The 26,595-nt window shown below is 41.3% G+C and overlaps 1 protein-coding gene across 7 annotated transcripts in view; it reads right to left on the bottom strand.

The window, feature by feature from the left end:
• Nucleotides 1-622: 622 nt before the first annotated feature.
• Nucleotides 623-26,595, bottom strand: part of Dhx57 (DExH-box helicase 57) — a 60,616-nt gene continuing 34,643 nt past the window's right edge. For 4 of the 7 annotated variants that reach the window (XM_087216107.1, XM_087216111.1, XM_087216112.1 and 1 more), the window contains 11 exons: nt 23,572-23,668; nt 22,610-22,783; nt 21,778-21,978; nt 17,385-17,661; nt 13,969-14,064; nt 13,791-13,874; nt 9,821-9,955; nt 8,442-8,516; nt 4,879-5,013; nt 1,935-2,135; nt 623-1,283 (listed from right to left, as the gene is read on the bottom strand). In XM_087216107.1, coding sequence (XP_087072233.1) covers nt 1,140-1,283; nt 1,935-2,135; nt 4,879-5,013; nt 8,442-8,516; nt 9,821-9,955; nt 13,791-13,874; nt 13,969-14,064; nt 17,385-17,661; nt 21,778-21,978; nt 22,610-22,783; nt 23,572-23,668 — 1,619 coding nt within the window. In that variant the 3' untranslated portion in view covers nt 623-1,139. The remainder of the gene's footprint in view (nt 1,284-1,934; nt 2,136-4,878; nt 5,014-8,441; nt 8,517-9,820; nt 9,956-13,790; nt 13,875-13,968; nt 14,065-17,384; nt 17,662-21,777; nt 21,979-22,609; nt 22,784-23,571; nt 23,669-26,595) is intronic. The other 3 variants (XM_087216108.1, XM_087216113.1, XM_087216109.1) reach the window with 2 other exon arrangements.

Raw genomic sequence — 26,595 nt, 5'->3', positions numbered from 1 at the left:
AGGATCAAAAGTTTGAGGCCAGCCCAGGCAATTTAGAAAGACCGTTTTTGAAATAAAAAATAAAAAGAGGGCTGAAGGGACAGGGATTTAGCTCAGTGGTTCCGACGCCTGCCTCACAAGTGCAAGGTTCCGAGTTCAATCCCCGGTACCAAAAAAAACCCCCCAAAACAAAAAGAGGGCTGGGGATTTAGCTCAGTAGTGCTGCACCTGCCTGGTAAACACAAGGTCCTGAGTTCAACTCCTAGTACCAAAAAATAAAAAAATAAAAAGGGCTGGGGATGTTGCTTGCACTCCCTAGGTTCAATCCCTAACACTGAAAAAAAGGAGAAAAAAAAGATTTCTTCAGGAAGTGAAATATGGCCACCAGATCTGGGAGAGTTCATAAAAGAGAGAAAAGATTCTTAAATGGGGAAGTTAGAGAATGAAGACACAAAGATTGGTCTGCTTCTAACAGGAGTGTTAGGGAGAAGACCGGCTTGCATGTTAGTGCCCAAACAGAACTCATTAAGTTTGTTTCTTAAGCTGGCTTTTTTTTTCTTTACTTTTTTTTCTTTTGGTACTGGGGAACAAGCTCTTAAGCTGACTTTTAATGAGTAAAAATAAAAACCCTTCACAAATCAAGTTTACTCAATAGCCGATAGCCTAAAATGAAATTTATTTTTCTTACCTACATGATTTTTTAATTTTTGTTTTTCTTTCTCTGTTGTAACTTCTCTCAATTGAATTTTTATTATGACAGGAAAAAAAAATTTACTATTTCTTCTCATGCCCAATAAAAAAACAGGAGGAAAGATACAGATTATGTATATACAAACATCATAAAAGGCAAGAGACAAGGAAGACACAGGTTAAAACAATGATATCAAACATCACTTTTGTGTTATCAGGTGAACTTCATTCACTCCAGAATAGCTGAAGACAAGACAGGTGGGGGTGGGGGGTGGGGGGTGGGGTGGGGTTGAGACCGCCTCACCCCGGCACTCCAAATTGTGCTGGGAGCGAGCGCCACCTTTCGTTGGGGCGGGGCGCGGAGCCCGCCAAGGCCCCCGGGGCCAGCCCCAGCTCAGGTGTTCAGTCTGAGGTAGAAGTGCTGCTGTGACTTCCCAGGTGAGTAGCAAGCACTCCTCTTGGGTGAGTCTCTACTGTGTGGTGACAAGTTTCACAATCATGCTGATGATCCGGGAGCCCCGGGGACAAGTACACAGGTCTATGCTCGGGTTTTTAATTTTATCCTGGAGGAGCTGGTCAAGTTCACAACGAAGTTCCTTTACCAATTCAGCCACCTACAATGAAAGGTGCAGTATCACAGTGCTTGGAACAACAGGGGAGAATGTTTATCAGAGGGAAATGTCACACTTATGATTACTGATGTTTACGTTTCTGGTACGCGCTGGGGATCGGGCCTGGGGTCTTGCACATGCTAGGCAAGTGCTCTACCACTGTGCTACGCCCAAGCTTTCACTTTTTTTTTCTTTTTCATCTTCCTGTACTGGGGATTGAACCCTGCGCCTTCACACTGAGTTACATCCCCAGTGCTTTTTTTTTTTTGGTACCAGGGATCGAACTCGGGTCCATGCGCTTGCGTGGCAGGTGGCGGAATCCCTGAGCTAGATCCCCAGCCCCTGATTTAATATAATAAGCACACATTATCTGTATAACATAAGGAAGGCCGGCCCTCCTCCCAGCTTCTGTCCTAATCCTTTTGCACCAGCGCCAACTCAGCCTGGCTTTCCCTCCCCATGTGCTTCCTGCACCGATTAGCAGGGCCCCACCTGCCTCACTTCAGCCTCAGTCTTCCTCAGAGTCCCACTGCAGGCTCATCATTGCCTCTGATTCAGCTCTGTACTCCCTGAGCCTGAAGGAATGCCCTCCACTTCACATTAGCAAAGCCCCTCGTGCCCTGAGCCTCAAGAACAGAGCACTTATCCCTTTACCTGATGGGAAGCAGCAACAAAACGGATCCAGCCATCATCCAAGGAGATGACAAACTCTCCCCTCTGAAGCTGCACATTCACTTGGCCTCCTCCAAACAAGACCAGTGGGTACACAGACACCATGCTGCAGTCCCGGATGAACACCCGACTAGTTTTGATCTTCTCATGGTACAACAGGTAAGGGCTGTCAAAATGTCTGACCTGCAACATAAAACCTCAGATGACAACAGTAATGTCGCTGGTAACACCATAGGAACCTCACTATTCCCATGGCTTAAATACCATCTACTAGTCAACCCCCAATTTATCTCCAGTGTGAGTCAAGCTTGCCTCACCTTGATTGGCTTGGGAGCCAGTCAGGGAATTGCTGGAGCATAGGCCTGGGTGTGTCTGCATGGGTCATGGAAGTGTGACCTTGTGGACTCTTATCTGGTTCCTGGCCCCTTCCTCTTTGGCATTGTTCCCCTGCTCTGTTTCCTGGCACCATGAACCAGGCATCTCTGTTCCACCATGCCCTTCTGTCATGTTTCTGCCTTGGAGCCAGCCATGGACTGAACCTCCTGAAACTGTGAGCCACACCTCTCTTCCTTTAGTTGTGGGTTTCAGGTATTGTGTCTCAGCAACAGAGAAGCTGACTCATACACTCCAGCCAGTACCTTTCCCCCTGAGTTCCCTTGTATGACTGCTTACTTACCATTCCCATTTGTATATCTAATGAGCAACTTAAACTTTCATGTTCATGGCTGGAGACTTAGCTCAGTAGGAGATCAGTTACCTATCATGTGCAAGACCCTGGGTTTGAACTCAAGCATTACCAAAACACACACACATACACAAAACAATAAAACAAAAACCAAAACAAAAAAACCTTTTCATGTTTAAAAGGAATTTTAAAAATTATATATATATATATATATATGGTTTTGTTTTTTTTTGAGACAGTGTTGGGGACTAGGCTATGTAACTCAGATCATAACTCAGATCTCACAGCCTTGAGGTTGGTGTCACCCTGCCTTGGGAACAGGGAAGTATGTGGAACGCGGCATGTCACCTGGCTATGGGTAGAATGCCAATAACCTGGCACTCCTGAGGCAAGACAGCATCTGCTGATAATACAGGCCTTTGGGTGTAGAGAAAATCTGGTTCCTCATTAACTTAATCCTTATCCACACATTCTCTATAGTTGCTGCTCCATGAAATGTGTGCTATCCCTCCCCCTGCGCTTCTCACTGGCTAATAAAAGTGAGCCAACTTCGGGATTTATTTGAGTCTGTCTGTTGCAGGCAGGTCTCCTCCCGATCCTCTCTTTATATCTTTTTGTTTTTTTGGTACCGGGGATCGAACTTGGGTTCTTGCATTTGTGGGGCAGGTGGTAGACCACTGAGCTAAATCCCTGGCCCACCCCCTTTATATCTTGAAACTAATCTCTGTCTCCTTTTATTCCTCATCATTCTCTGCAAAAGGTAGCTGAGGGTCTGACCAGCCCTCAGTAAGACAGGGTCTCACTATGCAGTTCAGACTGGTCTTGAACTTACTATGTAGCCAAGGCTCTTGAATTTGTGGCAATTCTGTCTTAGCCTCCTGAGTGCTGGAATTACAAGTGTGTGTCTCCACGCTTGGCTTTTTTTGGTGGTGGTGGTGGTGATTCTTTTGTTTTGTCTTTTTCTTTGTTTTTTTTGACAGAGTCTTTCCAGTTCAGGCTGGCCTGTGATCCTCTTGCCCCAGCTGAGATTAAAGGTGTGTGCCACCACACCTGGCCTGGAAATGATTCTTTTTTGGGGGAAATGATTCTTAATGGAAATTTGAAGGGTAGGTAGGAGCTTGCTGGGGAATGATAATGTCACTCCAGGCACAGGAAACAGAATGTCCAATGTCCTGGCTAGGGAACACCATGGTAGTCTGGTATTGCTGGACCACACAGAATGCTAGAGGGAGGGATTGTGCAGGACGTGGTATAGGAAGGGGCCTGACATGAAGGGTCAGGTACATTCTATATATGAACATTTATGCAAGAGACTGACATGGTCAAGTGCATGTTTTGTAAAAATAATGCTGGCTGCAGTAACGCAGACAGTAGGGGACAGCACCAGAAGTAAGATTATTGTAGTATTCAGGACAAGGGACAGATGTTTGGGGTTTGATCTGAGGAAGTGGCAGTGGGGATGAGAGGACCAGGCGAATCTTAGAGATGTCAAAAGAGTGGTATTGCCTGGACTTAGTGACCAAGTGGATTACAATAAGGAGAAAAGGAGTCTATGTGACTTGTGACTTGTTTTGATATGGAGAGTCTACACTCCAAGATAGGGAACAGAGAGAGAAAGATAAATCAGGAGACAATAAGTAGAGTATGAGGTGACTGCAGCAGGAGTGGTCGGGGAAAACCCCAGCTTTGGAGTCTGCGTCAGCAAGCAGATTGCAGGTGGAATCAAGATGTTGTGTCTTTAGGGGCCAGGGGGTATAGGTACAGTGTAGGAAGGGAGGGCAGAAATGTCAAATGCCACGTGAGAGGCAAAGGTGATGAAGACCAAGTGATGTCCTCTGGATGTGACAATGAGTAGGCCACTCATGAGGCTGGGTGTGCTGGGGTGGGGGTCAGGCACCTCACAGTAGCACGCTGAAGGAAGCACAGAGCCAAAGAAGCATTGGTAAGAATAGGTCAGTGATGTAATTAGCTCATGACTGCTTACATCACCAATGCAAAGAAACACTTTTACTTCTGAAATCAGGCTTGAGAACTTTTTTGTATCCAGCAGAATTTCCTTGAAATGGCAATGGTCTTTCCAGAAATAGTCCAATTGCCAGGCTGTTTATACTTATGCAACCTTCTCTAAGTCATTGGTACTGCTGCAGTGTAAATGCTAAAGCAGAGTTTGGCTGAATTAGGGTATATTTCTCTCCCTAGGACCTGTTTTATGTGAATATAAGCACACACCACCGTCCTGACCTGATAGTTCACCGACGAAGGGTGAATGTGTACATAGCCATCATTCTTGGTGACAAACTTCAACTCAGTTGATTTTGGTTGCATTCTGACAGCTCCAGTACTGGTCTTCTGAAACTTCCCTTCTGGGGTCTTCACCTGAACAACAAATATTTGTAAAAAAGTAGATGGTAATATACGCATATCTCATTACAGGACTCGTTCCATGGCATAAACCAGTCTTGCTACTTCCTCCTTCTCTCACTCACTTTGTTTTCTTTTGAAAACAATACAAGAACCCTTTTTCTTTTCTTATTTTTTTTAAAAGTACCAAGATGTGGTAGGTGCAATAGTACTGGGTGACTAGAGCAGACAGCAACCACAGGGCAGAGCAACTATGTTGGTGTCTTAGATCTATACTGACTTTCCAGTGCATAGATCCAGCTGTTAAGACTGGACCAGGGAGGGCCAGGGATTTAGCTCAGTGCCGCTGCCTGCCTCACAAGCACAAGGCCCTGAGTTTGATTCCTGGTACCAAGAAAACCTAAAACAAAACACTGGACCAGGGGTCTCAGCATCAATCTCAGTCCCAATGTAACATTTCCAAATTTATTTCTTTTAAAACACAATCCAAAAAAAAAAATACACACAATGAAAAATGTATATAGAGATTATTTCATTTGAAAAAATATATTAAAAAATCTTATTTTAGAGCCAGGCATGGTAGTCCTTGCTTGTAATCCCAGTGCTTGGGAAGCTGAGGTAGGATTCCAACTTCTAGGTTACATAATGAGTTCGAGGCCAGTCTAAGCTGTCTCACCATGTCTAAGACATAGTGAGAGCCTGTCTCAAACTCTACCTCTCTCAAACTAAAATCTGTGATCACGTGATTAGGAAATAACTACCATTAATTGATAAACATCATTTTAGTTTTCTCTGCTAGATTTATTTATTTATTTGTTTGTTTATTTATTTATTTTGGTACCGGGAATCAAACTCAGGGCCTCAAGCTTGCCAGGCAGGTGCTGTACTGCTGAGCTACATCCCTGGCCCTCTGCTAGATTTATGTTTATATACAGAAAGAGAAAACTATAGGCAAACAAGAATATAAAAAGATACATATGTACTGAAGTAACCCATTTTTTACTAAACACATTGAGAACATTTTTCCGTGCTGTTCAATATTTTCCAAAAACATAATTCTTAAGGGCTATATTCACTGTAAGTACTATACGTACATTTTAATTTTACCAATACATTTTCCATTACCAAAAATATAGATTTGTCTGCTGAATTCTCCTGGCTGTATCTGTGTCCATGTTTGCAATTATTTCTTAGAAGTAAATCCTACAAATGAAACTTCTATATTGGAGGGTACGCATTACTATTTTCCACCAGAGTGACAGTGATTATGTTGGGTGTGTAGTAATTGTTTAAAAATTCGGCCAATTTCTTTTTTGGTACCAGAGATCGAACTCAGGTCCTCGCACTTGCGAGGCAGGCGGCGTAACCACTGAGCTAAATCCCCGGCCCATTCTGCCAATTTGAAGGGAAAAAGGAGTTTTTGTTCTGAAAAGTGTATTTTTTTGGGGGGTATCTGGGATTGAAGTTGGGACCTTGCACTTTTGAGGCAGGCGACGGAACCACTGAGCTAAATCCCTGGCCCTAAGAAGTTTTTGTTTTGCAGTACTGGGGATTGAATCCATAGCCTTCAAACAGATACATCCCCAACACTTTTTATTTTGAGACAGGGTCTCGCTAAGTCCTTAAATTGCAGAGCCTGGGCTTGAACTTTAATCCTCTTGCCTCGGGCTACCAGAGTGCTGGAATTACAGGCTTACACTACCACACCCAGCTTGGTTTTCTTTTTTCACTTTTTCCTTTTTCTTTTTTTACATTATATGTTCATTCATGTCTTATGTCTCTCTCTTTTTTTTATTGGTACCAGGGATCGAACTCAGGACCTTGCACTTGCGAGGCAGGTGGCGGCACCACTGAGGTAAATCCCCGGCTCTTATGTCTACTTTTCTATTAGATCTTGGGGTGTTTTTCAGTCTTTTACTGGTGAGTTCTAAAAACACAGAGTCAGAACTTTAAACTTTTTATTTTAAAATTTTTATTATTTATTTCTTTTGGTACTGGGGATCAAACTTGGGACCTTGCACTTTCGAGGCAGGCGGCGGAACCACCGAGCTAAATGCCCAGCCCTTTAACTTTTTATTTTTTGCTTAGCCTCAAAATAATATTACTTGTCATCTAAAATTTCTTTTTTTTCTTTGGTCATTTAAAATTTCTATACCACATTTAGGGTTTTTGTCTCTGTACTTTAAATTTCCATATGAATTTTTCCCACATCTTTTTTTTTTTTTTGAGACAGTATCTCACTATGTAGTTCAAGCTGGCTTTGAACTCACTTTGTAGCCCAGGCTGGCTTTGAACTCCCAGCAATCCTCCTGCTTTCAGCCTGCTGAGTCCTGGGACAGGAATGCACTACCATGCCTGGCTGCCCCATATCCTTTATTAAGTCTTTTTATTATGAAATAATTATAGACTTGAAGAAAGTTGCAATACAGTATAGTGTTCCTTGTGGCCACCCAGTTTCCGCCAATGGTAACACCTGACATAACCATAAAATATCAAAACCAGCAGATTTATATGGAAATCATTTGTTGTTGTAGTTGTTGTTTGTTTTGAGACAGGGTCTTGCTATGTAGTTCAAACTGGCCTTGAACTCACTATGTACCCAGGCTGGCCTCAAACTCTCAGTGATCCTCCTGACTCAGCCTCCTGAGTTCTGAGATTACAGGCGTGCACACCATGCCTGGGTCAAATCATTTTTAAAAGCAAATTTCAAACAGTATGAAAAGCATGCAAGAACTAAGCAGACAACTGAGTCCTAAAATAATCAGATTTCAACTGACCATTTAACAAAAAGTTAAGGCCTTGAAAAATGATTTAGTACTCTGCAAAATTAAAATTCTTTCTAAGTTTGGAACTGTCTGTCAGTAGAGCTGGATAATCAAAACTGAGGTACAAGTCCCAAGCACACATCGATAGGCAAGATCCCCACAAGGCTGGTCATGGGCGATCCCCAGCAAAGCACTGATTTGCTCACTAATTTTAGCTCAAAGTAGAAGGCACAAGGGAAATAGTAATAGAATCAAGATTCCAGCTAGGGGTGGTGGCCACGTCTGCTCTGCCATCCTAGCACTCAGGAGCCCAAGGTGAGAGATTTCTAGGAGTTCAAGGCCAGCCTGAACTACACTGCAAGACTCTATATCAAAAGAACAAAAACAAAACAAAAGAGTCAAGTTTCTACCTAACACAGATTATCATACACAGGACTGACATTTATGTCCACTCTAATTCCTGGAATGTTTTAATATGTCAGAAAGATTAAAAAGGTACCTAATTTTATACAATCAGTGTGTCCTTAAATGATATATTTATACAGACTAGGAGAATTAAAGGACTGAAAATGTGTACCGAATATATTTGGTGAATCCATCAGCTGGCCGTATCTCTGTAAAATCCCTTGGTTACAAATCAACAAGAAATGGGAGTCCCCAGGAAAAACGCTCTATTACCTGCACTACATTTGGATACAGAGCAGCACACAGCATGGCTGATATCAGCTTGGGGTTCTCTCCATTCGAGTTGGCCTATGAGAGAAATAGGGGATTAATTTTGGGAGAGCTTTTACCAAGCATTGCAGCTATTTCAGTGTGTACTCTGAAACTTACTATTATAATTCATTTCATCTCTGACTTAAACAAAATAAAAAAGAACATCTAATTTTTATCTGTTTGCTAGAAATTATTTCTATGTAAAGAATAAATCTACTAGAATTTTTTTTTTTGGTACCGGGGATCGAACTCAGGTCCTTGTGCTTGCGAGGCAGGCGGCGGAACCACTGAGCTAAATCCCCAGCCCTGTGAAGAATAAATCTAATAGACCACAGTCACAGGAGACCCAGTTGGAGAAGCCCACAGGACTTTTTCTAGGTCTCTGCAAGGCAGCTCCATGCTGACTGAGGCAGCTCAGGGCCCTCAGCAGAGCCCTGGGGATGCCAGTGCTCTTAGTATTGCTGGAGACAAAGATGCTGGCTCATGAGACCTTCAGAATCTCTACAGAATACTAACTGCTATTATTAGTATTATTATTATTTTTTTTTTTTGAGACTGGCTCTTGTGTATCCCAAACCAACCTCCTCATGGCAATCCTCCTGCTTCAGCCTCCTAGGTGCTAGGATTACAGGCCTGCACCACCACGACCCAGCCTAACTGCTCTTAGAAAAGGGGAGCACCAAGTTCATCTTGAAGTTTTCTTCCTAATTATGCAAAAGACTTTTTTGTTTAGAAAATGGCTAGGCTGTTTGGCGAAACAGTACTAGAAAGTGTATTATTATTATTATTGTTAATTTTTTTTTGGTAGCGGGGATTGAACTTGGGACCTTGCGCTTTCGAGCCAGGCCCCAGAACCACTGAGCTAAATCCTCTGCCTCTTATTATTATTATTTTTTAATGAAGAACCGCTGTGAAATTAAAAACAGCAAAAATGAACAGAAAAACTCTCCTATTTTCACAAGCATTAGCTGAAAAATTTTTGGAAAGAAGAAAATCAAGAATACTGCATAAACTGGGTGTGGTGGCACACAACTGTAATCCCAGCACTCTGGGAAGCTGAGGCAGGAAGATCCACTTTGAATCCAGCAATTTAGTGACTTAATGAGATCCTGTCTCAAATAAAAAGTAGAAAAGGGCTGGAGATGTAGTTCAGTGTGAAGTCCCTGGGCTCCATCCCCAGTACTGCAAACAAACAATCTGTAAATAAACAAACCAACAAACACACACTAACCTCCTGCTCGTGGGTTTAAGTGAAGAAGAATATCTGCAAGTGTCTCTGATTTCATGTATCATTCACGTTCTAATTACACAGAAACAGGAAGTAGCCACACATTCCTTACCTCTTCTCCTGTGGCGTCTAGGACACCATCTCCTCCTTGGGCCCTTTTCTCAATTTCCCTTGCTCTGAGCCCCTCCTTTGCAAACCCTATATCCGATAACAGTTCAGTGAACTGTCGTTTGAGGCTGGCAATTTCCTGGAAGAAGGAAAATCTTTAAGAAATGGCATCCACATACAAGGATGAGTGTCCGCTCTTACAACAGTGTGTGGCTGTACAGCCATACAACTTTGGTGGAGAGCAGCGAGCTACGTATAGACTTGTCAAATGGGTTTGAAGATGCCCTGGTCTGATAATTTCCAAAAAGGCAATTGCCACTTAGACAAACTGGCAGACAAAGACAGAAATTTTAAAATGTCAGAAAATGCAGGGATGCCGGGTGTGGTGGTTCACACCTATAATCCCAGCACTTGGGAGGCTGAGGCAGGAGGATCACTGTGAGTTCGAGGCCAGCCTGAGTTATATGAGACTTGTTTTAAAGAAAAAAAAAAAAAAAAGGGAAAAAAAACCTCAGGGATGACTTATTTAACTGTTCATTACATTTTTTTTGTACCGGAAATCGAACTCGGGACCTTGCGCTTGCACAGCAGGTGGCGAAACCACTGAGCTAAATTCCCGGCCCTTTTTGTATTTTTTTTGGTACCGGGGATTGAACTCAGGACATTGTGCTTGCGAGGCAGGTGACGGCACCGCTGAGCTAAATCCCTGGGCCCCCATTACATTTTTAAACATTTTATTTTTTGGTACCAGGGATCGAACTCGGGACCTTGTGCTTGTGAGGCAGGCGGTGGAACCACTGAGCTAAATCCCTGGCCCATGTTTTTAAACATTTTCACTGAAGCTGGGGTAGGTCTAAGTTTCCTTGAAATTCGTAGGGCAACAAAAAATGTAGCTTACTCTTTGTGGCTCTGCTACTGTCTGCTACCCAGTTTTCCAGCTTGCAGTTCTGTTCTCGTCCTCTCTGTTCCTTAGCTGGGCCTAGAGGGCTTCAGTTCTCTCTCCCTGGATCTCTGCTACTTTCCCTCTTGTGGTCTCCGGGGCTCCCAGGCGTCCCCAGGAATGGTGACGTTACTGGTTTCGATTTATACACTGCTTTTTGTAGCTGAGCACCAGTGTGAGAAAGGAAAGTGTAATCTCTTTCTTGAGGCTTCTGCTCAAACACAGCTGTCACCACACTGATGGCCCCAGGAGCCAGGGCCAGCCTGGACAACACAGCAAGGCCTCAGCTCTTAAAGAAAAGGGCCAGGAGCCCAACACATGGCTAGAACACCTGAGTCCCTGGGTTCAACCCCCAGCAACACAAAAAGCCAAAGCCGAAAGAGGATATGTATTAAACACCAGACAGGGAGATAATCCAAGAAGCTGAAAATTAAGCAACACTATCCTGTCTCCCTCTCTCTCTTTCTTAAGGTACTGAGTGATGAACCCATCCAGGAGCACTCTACGACTGAGCTACAATGTAACACTTTTTATTTTTTATTTTGAGACAGGATCTCACTAAGTTGTTCATGCTGGTCTCAAACTTGAGATCCTCCTGCTGCAGCCTCCTGAGCAGCTGAGACTGCAAGTGTGTGCCACCACTGCCACCTACCCTGTCTCTTGATGACAATTTAAGTATTTTCTTGGACTGTCTCAAGTACACATGGATAACATGGCAAAACATAACAAGGGTTAAACATATCAGAGTTTCTATTTCACAGTGAGGTTTTGAGTTTTGTTTTATTTTTGAGACAGGGTCTTGCTATGTAGCTTAGGCTGGACTTGAACTCACAATCATTCTGCCTCAGCTGAGTGCTGCGTGAGATTACAGGTACACACCACCATGCTTGGCTTTAGATCCTAGTAAAAATAATCCTATGTTCCTTTTTTTTTTTCTGTACCAGGGATTGAACTCAGGACTTTGTGCTTGCGAGGCAGGCCTGGTGCTACTGAGCTAAATCCCCGGCCCAATAATCCTACATTCTAAGTTTAGAGGCCAGAGGATCACTGCAAGTTCAAGGTCAGCCTGGGCTGCATAGTTAGTTCAAGGCCAGCCTGAACTACACAGTGAGACCCTGACTCAGAAAAACAAAAAAAACCACCCCAAAACCTAAACTGGAGTTTAATGAAAATAGGGTACTTTTGAACTAGTTGAGCACAGCAAAATCTATACATATCCTGAAGAAAAAGAATAAATTTAGTAAAAAATGTATTTAAAAATATACACTAGCTGGCAGTGATAGTGTAACTGGAGGATTCAGGAGGCTGAGGCAAGAGGATCTTGAGTTCAAGATCAGCCTGACTACATTGTGAGATTGTCTAAAAAAAAAAAAAAAGGAATAAAATAAAAGAGCCCAATTTTTTATACTTAAACATGTTAAAGACTTGAGAAAATATTGCTGTACCTATTCAGTTCAATTCGGAAATCAAACAATGACAATTAACAGACACCAGATTTAATTGGCCTGGGTAGGACCTGGGTTTATTTATGTTTGTTTACTATTTTAAATTTTTTTGTGGTACTGGAGACTGAGCTAACACGGAAATACATCTCCACCCACCAACCCCTTTAAAGTTTCAGAGAAAGTCTCACTAAGTTGCTAAGTTGCCTGGGCTGGGTTTGATCTTGCAATCCCCCTGCCTCAGCCTCCCAGAATTCTGGGACTGTGAGTGCCACCATGCCAAAACCATGCCAGCCTACTTACTTTCTCATTTTTTTTTCTAGTACCAGGAATTGAAGTCAGGACCTTGCACTTGCCAGGCAGGCACGGTGCCACTGAGCCACATCTCCGGCCCTATACTTATTTTTTCAATCTCTTCAGAAGAATCTCATTGTCAGTGAGGCTTGAGAATTACGGCTTTTAATGTACTTAGAATAAAGCTAGAGCTCTTGTCTTTTCAAAATATCTCATTGTAGTAAATGTAAAGGCAGAGGACAATGAAGGCAAATACTGCGGTGGTCTTGAGGTTTCTTCTTAAATGACCAAATTCACTCATGTATGTATTTATTCAGTGACTCATGACTGAGTGCCCACTATGTGCTAAGCACTGTTCTAGGCACTGGGGATACAGAAAAAGACTCTGCTGTGATGGACTCATGGGACAGAGAGGGAGAAATGATGTCAGGTAGCAGTAAGTACTAAGCCTATTACTGGTTTTATGGTCCAGTCCGTGTATAATATGACACATAAATGTGTAATACAACATTAAAGTCCATCCCCTTCACAGCCCCAGCAGCTCTGAGAGAGATGTGCACCATCATTATTTTAGCTCTCAGACCACTTTGGAAGGAGGGCTAAAACACTGCCACAGCAGCGAAAAGAAGCCCTGTCTGTTACTACACAGAAGACAATAAACCTTTCTCTCTCAGACATTCACTACTGGTACATAGTAGTTTCTAATGGACACAAGACAAATGAATCAAATCTCGCTCAGTATTAGTTCTTTGGCTCTGAGGAGAGAGTAAACCTCTGAGAATCTCATGAGAGCTGGCACCTCTCTCTACAGAATAATACCCACACTTTTCAGGTGTTTATGCATGGAGGTTAAAAATCCCTGGTATCAACACTGAGAAAACTGACTTCCAGTGAGACGTAATCTTCACCACCCTGATATTCTACTCTTGTCCATGTGAAGAAAACACATTCCTCACCAGAAAGCAAAAACAAGTCAGCTGAAAGTTTCAGGACAAGGGCCTAACGGCACAGTTCAGAAGTCTATTTACACAGCTGCAAAAACCAAGCATATTCCAGAAATAATATTTTTGATATCAAGATAGGGCAACTATAGCCAGGTGTGATGCCACACGCCTGTAATCCCAAGCTACTCAAGAGAATGAGGCGGGAAGATCATAGGTTTGAGGCCAGCCTGCCCAACTTTGTGAGGCCCTGTCTCAAAAAAATAAAAAGGGCTGGGAGGTAGATCAGCATGCCCTCTTGTGAACTAACTACAGTGGAAAATGAATGAAAACAAACTGCCACGGAAACAAACTCACCTGCAGAATTCTTCCCGACAAGAAGTTCTGTCTGCAGTAATTATAACTTGCATGCATGCCTTCTCTTGTACTCAGCTGCCACCCCTAAATTTTGGAGAAAATCAAACTGAACTGACTCTGAATTTAGGGCCAACTCTGGTAATAAACGTTTAAGATGTGTATTAGGTTACCCACTGACCTTATATGCTCGGAGAAGGGCCAGATAATCACTGTTTGCGAATGCAAATTCCAGCTTTTTCTGGTTAGCTTCCTCTTTTACATCCCAGGGAGATACCTAAGGGGGAAAAACTGGATTTGAAGGACACATTTTATATGAGGTTTCCTATTGCTGAAGCCAGCTGTCTTGGGAAAGCTGTGGAACAATGCATCTTCAGCGGCTCGACCGGGTGATGGCAGGCAAGGTGGTACCAGCAAGCTAAGGTCTTTTCTGTCCCACGTCTGTCTGCCCACCCAGAATGAGCTCTTCTGGGCCTTCCAGTGCCATGTGGTAAGAGTCATCCAAGAGCTACTCAGTCTAAAAACTGTATCTACAATAAAGAATTCTCGACAGCCGGGCATGGTGGCACTTGCCTGTAATCCCAGCACTTGAGAGGCTGAGGCAGGAGGATCCCCACAAATTGGAGGCCAGCTGGGGCTACATAGGGAGTTCAAGTCTGAACTACATAGCGAGACTTTGTCTCAAAAAAAAAAAATTCTGTTACCTTTGTGGTATCTTTATTTTACAAGTTATTTTTCTTTTTCTTTTCAGTGCTGGGCACTGATGCTGGCCAGGGCCTTGCAAGTGCTATTTTAGATCTTGTTCATCTTTTATATTTGAATATCGTCAGCTTCTACCCAGAAGCAATGTTTCCCTGTATTTCTGTAGTGTTAATCCAGCAATGTTTCTATTTTTTCTCAGGCTCTGAAGATGCCAGTAGGAGTGAGCTACATACACCAGGGCCCTTGCTGCTGCAATACCACTGGAAACCATCTGAAACCAACTTCCCTCAAACTTTTGTATGGTCGAATAACTTTACAGGTAACAAAGCAGCAACAAACTTTTATTTTCTACTGGAAAGTAAAATTCTTTCCTTTTTAGGAAAGCCAGTGATTACACGTGGGAGCTTAACACTATGTTTACAGAGCCTAGCAGGGTCAGGGGCTTGGATGTGGCTAATGAGAACATCGACATTTCCAGTGACTCTCTCCATACGCCAGTAAAAGAAAATAGAGACGTTTCTTGAGATGATCTGAGAAACAGGCAGTGGAGCTTCTGCTTACACCGCTGATGCTAATGGTCTCTGAGCAAGGGCAGTCACCCCCGCAGGAGCTGTTTTATCATCTGCTGCTAAATGAAAGAGCTGGACTAAGATCCTTTTGCACATCCGTGTGTTTACAATTCTGTGAAGTATAACACTAAAAACTGGAGAAAATATGTCTGTCTATTTCTTTCCTATATGAGATAAACCATGGTAAAAATAAAGGTTGATTGACGCTCTACCCAACAACAGCAGAATACCCAGGAAGTGCATGTGGAACACTCTAGAAGAACTAACTACATGCTTGACCATAAAACAAAGCTCAATAAGTTTTTATTTATTTAGTTTTTTTGAGACAGTGTCTTGCTATGCAATTTAGGCTGGCCTTGAATTCACTATGTAGCCCAGGCTGGCCTTGAACTTCCAGTGATCTTGCTGCCTCAGCCTCCCAAGTACTGAGATAACAGGCATGAGCCACTATGGCAGGCTTCAATAAATTTTAATAGGCTGAAATAATATAAACTATGTCCTATGATCACAATGGACTGAAATTAGAAATAACAAGAAAAAAAATCAAGGAACTCACAAATACGTGAAAGTTAAACAACACATGCCTACTGTGTTGTGACCAATGAGTCACAAAAGAAATAAAGAGGAAAATGAGTGATTAGGGTGTCGCTCATTGGTAGAAAGTCCAGGAAATCAACTAATAACAAATGCTGGTGAGGCTGTGGGGAAAAAGACACTCATCTACATTACTGGGGGGAATGTAAACTAGTACAAACACTGTGGAAATCAGAATGAAGATTCCTCAAAACTAAAAATGGAAATTGTTTGACCCAGCTGGTCCCATTCAGGGAACTTTCTGAAAGACTTAAAGACATCATGTGACAGTGAGTCATGCATATCCATGCTAATAGCAGCACAATTCACAAAAGCTAAGCCTTGGAGGTGACCCATATGGCCATCACCAGACTGTGGCTAAGGACAATGTGGTGTATACATACACAATGGGGTACTAAGCCGGAAGGAAGGATAAAGTCGAGTCAGTTGTGGAAAAATGGATGCACCTTGCAATTACAATTTTAAGCGAAATAAATCAGACATGAGCATAAATAGCATATGGTTCCTCTTGTATGAGAAACTTGAAGTATAAATAATTTAAAAAGAGGCTGGGGATTTAGCTCAGTGGTTTTGCTGCCTGCTGCACAAGCGCAAGGACCCGAGTTTGATCCCTGGTACCAAAAAAAAAATTTAAAAAGTAAAATAAAGGATAATATGACATAGGGAGATAGATCCTCTGTAAATGAGAAAGGGAACTAGAGATGGAGGCAAGGGGGAGGGAGTGAACAGGAAAAGGAAGAAAAAGAATAAAGATGTGTTATGTACATGTACCAAATCTCCATGATGACTGTAATCATGTAGAGCAAATATGTACTAATAAACAGAAACAAAAGAAAACTAAGATTCATATGTTAAGTAAATTGCTCAAGATATATAGCTTTCCCAGGACACACACACACACACAGATGAATGATCTCAAAACCATGACCTAGGGCCGGGGGTTTGGGTCAGTGGTGCTGCCGCCTGCCTTGCAGGCACAGGGTCTGGAGTTTGATCCCTGGTACCAAAAAACACCCCCCAAAACTCAAAACCATAACCTAATCTTCTGCTTTAAGAGACTAGAAAAAGAAGCACAAACTAAACCTACATATAAAGTGTTAAATGTATTTATGTCTTTTTTTTTCCCCCTGGAACTGGGGATTGAACTCAGGACCTTGTGCTTGTGAGGCAGGTGAGGTGCCAGTGAGCTAAATTCCCAACCTTGTATTTGTGACTTTTAAAATCATGCAGGGGTATTTTTTGTTGGTCTGTATTTTTTGATTTTGCTATAATGAGCAAGTATAGTAGATATAATGAAAAGCACAACGGTCCAGGGATTTAGCTTAGTGGTGCCACCGCCTGCCTCACAAGCACAAGGTCCTGAGTTCAATCCTGGGTACCAAAATAAAATAAAATAAATAAAAAGCACATTATTTTAAATAATTTTTTTTTTTTTTTGAGACAGGGTCTCACTATGGAGCCCAGGCTGGCCTTGACCTCACAGCACACTTCCTGCTTCAGTCTCCTGAGGGCTGGGATTACAGATGTGTGCCACTACATCTCACTCTCCAGTTCTTAGTCTTCATTTGGAGCACAGATCTCTTTTAAGATCAGATGATTTCGTACCCTAAAAATTCATATCTAACAAACATACAAGCAAATTTGTAGGGACTTTACATCTCCCTGAAGCCCACATGGACCCCTTAGAGCTCTCTGACACAAACTCCAGTTTAGATGAATGTTGCTTACTTACAAAAGGAGACTTAAAGGCCAAGCTGGCAGCAATGGTGAGCGCAGGATCCAGGCAGCGGAAGATAGACCCAAATAGCATCAGTTTGCCGATTCTCACATCCACGGGCAGAGAGGCCAAGTGATACCCCAGAGGGGTCAGTTTTTCATCCTGAGTTAATGCTCCCAAGTCTCGTAGTCGTATTTTTGAGAGGCGGAGAGAATCTGCATGTGGCGGTTCAATGAGCCGGGAGAACACAGACTGGAGACTGTGAGAGCTAAACATGTCTAAAATTTTGATTCTGAAAATAACAAATCAATAAATCGTCAACTTTATATTTGGTGGAATGGAATACTTTTTTTTGGTACCAGGGATCGAACTCGGGAACTTGCGCTTGTGAAGCAGGCAGCAGAACCACTGAGCTAAATCCCCAGCCCCTAAAAGTTTTTATTTAAACTAGCATTATAAGGTTTATAAAGGCAAAAACTGGGAAATTGTAAAATTATTCTCACTCAAGAAATAAATTCTTGGGCCGGGGATTTAGCTCAGTCATTCTGGCCCCTGCCTCGCAAGTGCAAGGTCCTGAGTTCGATCCCCAGTACCAAAAAAAATTTTGTTTTTGCTTATTTATTTATTTATAGTTTTTTGGGTAAAATTTGTTTTTATTAATTTGTTTATTGTTTGTTTTGGCACTGGGGATCGAACTTGGGACCTTGTGCTTGCGAGGCCGGTGACGGAACCACTGAGCTAAATCCTTGGCCCAAAAATTTGTTTTTAAATCTCTTCTAGTTTTCCTAGCAATAGACTACAGAAACACTTTTAGATTCTGAAATGTATTTATATTCATAATAAAATCCCTTTTATAAACTTTCAAAATGCTTCTTTCTGTAACAGTTGGGTTTAAATTATCAAATAGAAGGGCCAGAGATGTAGCTCAGTGGCACCGCACCTGCCTGGCAAGTGCAAGGTCCTGAGTTCGATCCCTGGTACCACAAAAAATATATATAATTAAATTATCGAAAGGATTAAATGATAAAAGGTGTGTTAGTGAGGATGTGGAGAAATTGGAACCCGCTGTTGGTGGGAATGTAAAATGGTACAGCTGCCATGGAAAATAGAACAGACAAGGGGCGAGGATTTAGCTCAGTGGTTCCGCTGCCTGCCCGCAAGCATAAGGACCCAAGTTCAATCCCTGGTACAAAAAAGCAAAACAAAACAGAATCAACTAATAGAAAATAGAATAGACAGGCCTCAGAAAATTAAATTAGAACTATCATATTACCCAGCAATCCTACTTCTGTGTATACTTCATCTAAAAAAGTACAATCAATGTCCAAAGAGGTATTTGCACACTCTTGTTCACTGCAGCATTATTTTTTGTCTGTTTTCTGAGATAGATCTTGCTGTGTTTGCCCAGGCTGGCCTCAAACTCACGGCGATCCTCCTGCCTTAGCCTTCTGAGTGCTGAGGTTACAGGCGTGCACCACCACGCCTGGCTGCAGCAGTATTTTTAATAACTAAGATGTGGAAATAACATAAATATATAATGACAGATGAGTGGATGAAAATGTGATATATTAAATACAATGGGATATGGTACATGGAATATGGTATATAAGTGTAACAGAATAGCCTTAAAGAAGAAAGAAACTGTGCAATATACAACATGGGTGGACCTTGAGTATATGATGCTAACTCACAGGACAAAGAGTGCATGATACTTTATATGCAGTATCTACAGTAAACACATAGAAGCGGAGTAGAATGGTGGTTGCTAGCTGCTGGGAGTGAGGGGGTCGGGGAGTTGTTCTGCAGGCATTAAGTTTCAGTAATGCGCCTGCATTCAAGAGATCTACTGTACAGGATTGTGCCTACAGTTAAAATACTATTTGTATACAATGTCCTCCAAAAGCCTGATGTGTTAGAGGTGGGGCTTTTGGAAGGTGACTGGATCATAGTAGGGCTATCCTCATGAGTGGATTAGTCCATCGATGTGTTCATAGCTGAATTTGCTATTAGGAGATGGGGCCTATCTGGAAGAGGTGGGCCACTGGGGCTGTTACTTGGAAGAGGTCGCTCCTTCCCTGGCTCCTCCTTTCTCTCTGCTACCTGGCTGCCATGCAGTGAATAGCTCTCCTTTGCTTTCCTCCATCACACGTTCCACCATGCAGTTTCCGCCTTGGAGCCAAATGACCATGGACTGAATTCACTGAAACTGTGAGTCAAAGAAAATCTTTCCTTCTTGATTTTACTAGTCATGTGAGCCAAAGTCAGCCCAAAGTACTGAATTCATGGCTCTTGTAAGATCCAATTAAACAAGTTTTTGCCTGAAGACATCATAGTTATCACAGTTAGAGAAAGTAGATATGGTTTGGAGGAAGTGTGTACTAATGTTTTACAGAAAATCCAAAGAATATGACATCACTGGAAATATCAATTAAAATTGGAAATCAGGTATGTAGCCTTTTAGCAGCTTTTTCATTGCCAAGGGAGATAGTTGTTAAGTTGTGGGTGTCAGGTACTGTGTCCAGTGACAGAAAAGTGACTAAGACATACACTTAAATATTTATTAAGGGGGCCAAGGGCTCAGTGGCACCACGCCTGCCTCATAAGTGCAAGGTCCTGAGTTTGATCCCGGGTACTGCAAAAACAAAACAATACAAAACAAAACAAAAGCAAATATTTACTAAGGAGGAAGAACTCATGGTAAAGTATTATCACAATAAAAACTGGAAATGATTAGCTTGGTTATGACTGATATATAATGAAAGGTATTTATGAAAAATTTCAAATCATCCACTTACTCTTTCTCATACTTACAATTTCACATTGTTTCTAAAATTAATATACATTATGTCTTGTGATGGATTTTAAAAGACTAGCATTTTGGGCTGGGGATTTAGCTCAGTGGTTCTGTCGCTTGCCTTGCAAGTGCAAGGACCCGAGTTCAATCCCTGGTACCAAAAAAAAAAAAAAGTAAAAAAAAAAAAGTAAAAAGACTAGCATTTTGTATTATGAACTTCAGTGACTTTTCAGCAGAGAAAAATACAACACATACAGGGCCAGGCATTTAGCTCAGTGGCACTGCACCTGCCTTGCAAGTGCAAGTTCCTGAGTTTGATCCCTGGTACCGCAAAGAAAAAAAAATACACACAATATTTTATTTACTTCACTTACAATTCCTTAAGTTGTCAACTTATATACATATAAATTTACTTTTTTTTTTTGGTTTGAGACAGGGTCTTGCGATGTAGTTCAGGCTGGCTTTAAACTCACTATGTAGTCCAAGCTGATCTTGAACTCATGGGAATCCTCCTGTCTCAACCTCCTGAGTGCTGAAATCATAGGCTCGGGGTATCACACCTGGCTCCCAATTTCTTAAGACTTGACATGGACACATTGTTCTTGAACCCTACAGTGCTTAGCCCAATGCCTGGCAAATAGAAGGTTCTTACAGTTATACCTACTGCATAAAAGCAGAGTTACACATCTTTGTATATGTACTTTTCCCCTTTTTGGGTTATTTTTGTGTGTGCATACTTTCTCAAGGTAATGACTGGGTCAGACAGCAAGGACAGTTTTACAGTTCTTATATATTGCCAAGTACAATTTCAAGAAAGGCTGAATTAAAGATTCCCCAGCCTTGATAATATTGTATTTGGTAAGGGCTAGGGATGTAGCTCAAGGATGTGGCAGAGGACTTTCCTAGCATGCACAAGGCCCTGGGCTCCGTCCCCAGCACCACACATACACACAAAAAAATGATCATTTGATCAAATCAATCAATTGATTCACTTATTAAATCCTATTTTTCCCTAGGATAATCTGATATTGGCATTGCCCAGAGCAGAAATTCTTGGTAAGTTTGATTGTTTTCGTTTTTTGTTTTGGGGGACTGAACTCAGGACCTTGTACTTTCAAGGCAGGTGCAGTGCCACTGAGCTAAATTCCTGGCCCTTGTTTTTTGAGACAAGGCAGCCCTCGAACTCAGTGATCCTCCTGCCTCAGCCTCTCAAATTCTGGGATTATAGGTGTGCACCACCATGACCTACAAGTTTGATTGTTTTGTTTTCCTAACTTACAAATATGTTATTGAGCTCTATTTTAGGGCCATGCTCTGCAATGTAAGAGATTTCTAGGTATGGAAAGTTAAAAGGAATGATAAAGGCCACTCTGAAGAGCTCTTTCTTTGCAAATGAATGAATTCCTCAATGTCCATTCTTAGCAAAATGTTTTCTATAGGGGCCAGAGATTTAGCTCAGTGGTTTCGCCACCTGCTTTGCAAGCTCAAGGATCTGAGTTCAATCCCCCGTACCCTCCTCCCCCACCAAAAAAAGTTTTCTATAGGAAAAAAGAAAACAAAACGAAATAGGGTGAGAGACATCTTGGAAGCAGAATACAAAACTCAAGATGTGACCTTAGACACAGCTGTTCCAACGGCACTCTCTGTATCTCTGGCAGCTGCTGCTTCAACAGCTGGTGAGTGTAGTGATGGCTGGTGAATAAATGGAAGCAGACCCCAGAGGCAACACGGCCCGCTCGACCTTTCCTCTGCAGAGCATTGGCCTGAGATACAAAAGTATCCTCTAGACTTTCCATCCCTTTGCTGGCATCGTATCTGTAAAGGGAAAGGAAATATTGAGCTAGTTTTAAAAAATGTGGCTGAGATGGCCACATTTCTTCTCTAGAAGGATGCAGTGCCCTGTGTGTCCTAGGACAGATGGGTTCCTGGTGGGAGGACTCAGTGTCAATTTAAATGGCATCAGGGCCCACAACATAGTTTCTTTGGACAACTCTTTTCATCCAAGCATATATAAAATCAAATAAAAAAATAAGAAAAATTCATTACTTCCGAGGTTAAAACTTTTCTGTTTTTTTGGTACTGGGGATCGAACTCTGGTCCTTGCGCTTGCTGGCCAGGCAGCAGAACCACCGAGCTAAATCCCCGGCCCAAGGTTAAAACTTTTAACTTTACATTCTTGTTTGACTTTAAGATTCATGGTCTTGGTTACAGAATCACTCATATATCCACAATCTGTTTTCATGAAGTATTTTTAAAAATAGTAATGCAAGTGGGCCAGGGATTTAGCTCAGTGGTTCTGCCACCTGCCTCGCAAGTGAAAGGTCCCAAGTTCTATTCCCGCTACAAAAAAAAAGTAATGCATGTACATTAGCATCAGCCAGTAAAAGCTGTGTCACCCTAAATGAAGCATCTTTACCCCATCTGTTATATCAGCAAAAGAGAATACCTTTTTTCTTTCATTTTCCCAGAGTCGATGACATATACAACATCATCAATGGTTATGGACGTCTCAGCAATGTTGGTGGAAATTATAATCTTAGTTACACCTACTGGAGGTTTTATAAACACAGCCTGCTGCTCTTCACTGGATAAAGATGAGTGAAGTGGGTGAATAATACATCTGAAAGGAAATGAAAACACATTAAGGATTCTGACACAAAGCACTGAAATTAGATTCTACTGCATTTTTTTTTTGATATTAGATTCTAGTGGGTGAATTTCTATTAAAATTCCCAACATGAATTCAGCTTCTGTGCATCAGTCCTCAAGTCCAACTCTTCTACATGGGAAAGTTCTTTCTGCTCCTTAGCTGGGAACTAAAAATCTGGAACCAACTTGGGAAAAATAGTAAATAGTCAAAAAAAAAAAAAAAAAAAGTAAAGAGTCAAAGGGAATAAAGAATTAATATTCTACAAGTAACAAACCTAGAGCACACTGATTAGCAAAGAATGATCTTTCCTCTACCTTATAATTCAGAGAGAGGCAAAGACAATGATGTAAGGTATTTCCTTCTTATTTCTAGAGGATGTTCATTTGTTAGCTAATTTTTCCCTCTAGATGTGAGTATATACTCAGTGTGCCATGTTACTAAAATAGCATTTGAAAATTATTTTCTCTCAAAATGGTAGCACTTCTTTGTTGTTCCTAATGCTGGGTTTGCCTCCTCCCAGGAATCTGGCAACTAGAATTACATGCAAATTTGCTGAGTCTTTATGCTAAGTGAAGAAAAGTATCTTTGATGGAATGGAATAACTGATTTCTCCAAGCAAGCAGGTCCATGCATTTCCATCTGGCATAAACATACGCTTGAGGAAACACTACAGAGGCTAAAGACTGTAATGAGGCCCTTCTGTTATGCAGTTTTGTAGATAACTGCAATGGACGGTTAAGGATATGGAAGCAGCTTACCGATTGCTACGTCTGTTGTTGAAAAGAGAATTAGACTGTAGCTGTTCATACAGCATTTTGATTTCTGCTAGTCCTGGTAAAAATACAAGTATAGCACCTGGTTATAGAAAAAGAATAAGATAAATGAAAAAGTAAAAGTTAATATAGATTATAAAGCTACTTTAAACCAATAAATGTTTTTGGGTTTTTTTTGGTACCGGGGATTGAACTCGGGTCCTTCTGCTTGTGAGGCAGGCGGTGGAACCACTGAGCTAAATCCCTAGCCCACCAATAAATGTTATAAACAGAATTTTTCACTATCCATTTTCTTTGTAAAGTCAATGATTTAAATGAACAATAAGTTGTCAAACATCATTGACTTAATAAGGAGAAAATGGAGTATTATTACCCTCCTAAAACAGAAAAAACAGCCGGGGATTTAGCTCAGTGGTTCCACCGCCTTCCTTTAAAGTGCAAGGTCCCGAGTTCGATTCCCTAGTACCAAAAAAAATGAAAAAATAAAAAAAACCAGGAAAAACTGAGGTGTGGAAAAGCATAATGCTTCAAATTAAAACAAAACTAATTAGCCAAGCTCCTTAAACATTGCTTCAGTTCATTGGCTTCTGACATTCTGTTTCTACAGAAAACTATGCTTCAAACTTAGAAGATTCTTCTCTCAATAATTAAATACATAAACATTTTTACTGGAAATGAGAAAAAGAAAATGTCTGGCCAATCCACTAATCTCAATTCAGATATATATATATATATATATATATATATATATATATATATATATATATACATTTTTTGGTATCGGGGATTGAACTTGGGACCTTGCACTTTGGAGGCAGGCAGCAGAACCACTGAGCTAAATCCCCAGCCCTCTCAGATATATTTGAAAGAGGCAATTCATGAATTGACCATGTCATATTAACAGTTTGTGGGCTTTGAAATTTTACATTAAAGGAAATAAGCAATAATAATGGGTAATAATGTATTTCTGTGCCAAGATCAGTCACTCACTCAGCAATAAGTTACCTTCTTTTGTGCTTTACTCACAAAGAAATTGATAGCCTCTCTTCACTAGTTCCTTTCTAGTCCCACAGATATTTACAGGGCGCCTACGTCAGCTCTGTCCTAGTACAACAGGATATAATACAAGGACACATAAAGAACACATGATCTATTATTTAATCATAGTTATTCTCTCCACTAAATAAGGAACGTAAGTTATTATAAAATGGAACTCTGCAGTAAAAGGGCTGAAAAGAGATACTGCAGGATTGTTTTTAATACTTCACTATAGACAATGTTCAATGCTTTCTCTCATTTGATCTCATAGCCAGTGAGAAGGGTATCAGCACCCCTACAAGGGACTCAGTAACTTGGCCAGGTCACAGGCACAAACCTAGGAAATTTATCAGATTTCAAAGTCTCAGTTCTTAATCCCACTGCCTGGAGGCTCTGTGTACAGAGTTTACATGTGATTCAAACTCTCAGGACTGGACTCCTATTTAGCCAGGGACTGAGTGGTTTTTTTTTATTTAATTAATTTTATTGGTACATTTTAGGTATACAATGACATTCATCACTGGAGATTTGTACCTTTACATAATATATCTTGGTTCTTATTTTCTTCCCCATTCCCCTGCCCTCGCTTCACCCCCTCCATCCCTCCCTATTTAGAAAGACTTTGTTTCCATTTTTTCATTTTCTCAAATAAATTCCATTTCCTTCTTTCCTTTCCCCTATCCCTCCCACTTCCCACTCCCCTTTGCCCCTTTTCTTCCTCTTTCACATTATCTATTATACCTTTTAGTCCTTATTTACACTTTCAGTTTCTCACACTAGAGAAGCTATTCGGTATTTACACAAGTGTGTCCTATTCATTTCACTTAAGAGTATCGCCTCAATGTGCATCCATTTAGCTACAAGTGACTCTAATTTCTCATTCTTTGTGGCTGAGTAGTACTCCATTTAATTAAAAAAACACATTTTCTTTTTTTAAAAAAAAACATTTTCTTTATCCAGTCTCCAGTTGATGGGCAATTGGGCTGCTTCTAAGTATTAGCTATTACAAACTGCTGCCATGAACATGGGTGCACACATATCACTGTGGTATGATTCTTTTAATTCTTTTATTGGTACATTTTAGGTATACAATTCGTTTACATTTATCATTGGGTGCTTGTACCTGTACATGATGTATCTTGGTTCTTATTTTTTTCCCCATTACCAGTGCACCTTTCACCCCTCCACCCTTCCCTATTTACATAGATTTCATTTCCATTTTTTTTACTTTTCTCATAATTTTTCCTTTCCCCATCCCCTCCCACCACCCCACACCTTTGGACCTTTTCCTATTTCAAATTATCAATTATTCATTTTAATCATTTTAATCCATATTTACACTTTCAATTTCTCACACTAGAGAAACTATTCGGTATTTACACGTGTCCTATTTATTTCACTTAAGAGGATGGCCTCAATATGCATCCATTTAGCTATAAATGTCTCTAAGTTTCTCCTTCTTTATGGCTGAGTAGTACTCCACTTTATAAAAAAAAGCACATCTTTATCCAGTTTCCAGTTGATGGGCACTTGGGCTGTTTCCAAGCTTTAGCTATTACAATCTGTGCCACTATAAACATGGGTGCACATATATCCCTGTGGTATGATTCTTTTAATTCTCTGGGGAAGATACCCAGCAGGGGAATAGCTGGGTCAAATGGGACCTCTAGTCCTAGTTCTTTGAGGTATCTCTATACTGATTTCCACAGTGGTTGCACCAGTCTGCACTCCCACCAACAATGGTGAAGGGTTCCTTTCTCCCCACATCCCCGCCAGCATTTGTTATTGGTTGATTTCTTGATAGCAGCCATTCTTTCTGGGGTGAGGTGGAATCTCAAGTGTAGTTTTCATCTGCATCTCTCAAATGACCAGTGATGCTGAACATTTTTTTCATATATTTACTTGCTGCTTTTACTTCTTTGTCTGAGAAATGTCTGTTCATTTCAGATGCCCATTTTTGAATTGGGTCTT

This window comes from Heterocephalus glaber, unplaced genomic scaffold (assembly GCF_053883595.1).
Source record: "Heterocephalus glaber isolate CG9 unplaced genomic scaffold, H.glaber_assembly_v1.0 deba00001457, whole genome shotgun sequence".
Lineage (NCBI taxonomy): Eukaryota > Metazoa > Chordata > Mammalia > Rodentia > Bathyergidae > Heterocephalus > Heterocephalus glaber.
Note: the sequence above shows the minus strand (reverse complement) of the source record. Positions and strands in the feature narration are given on the sequence as shown.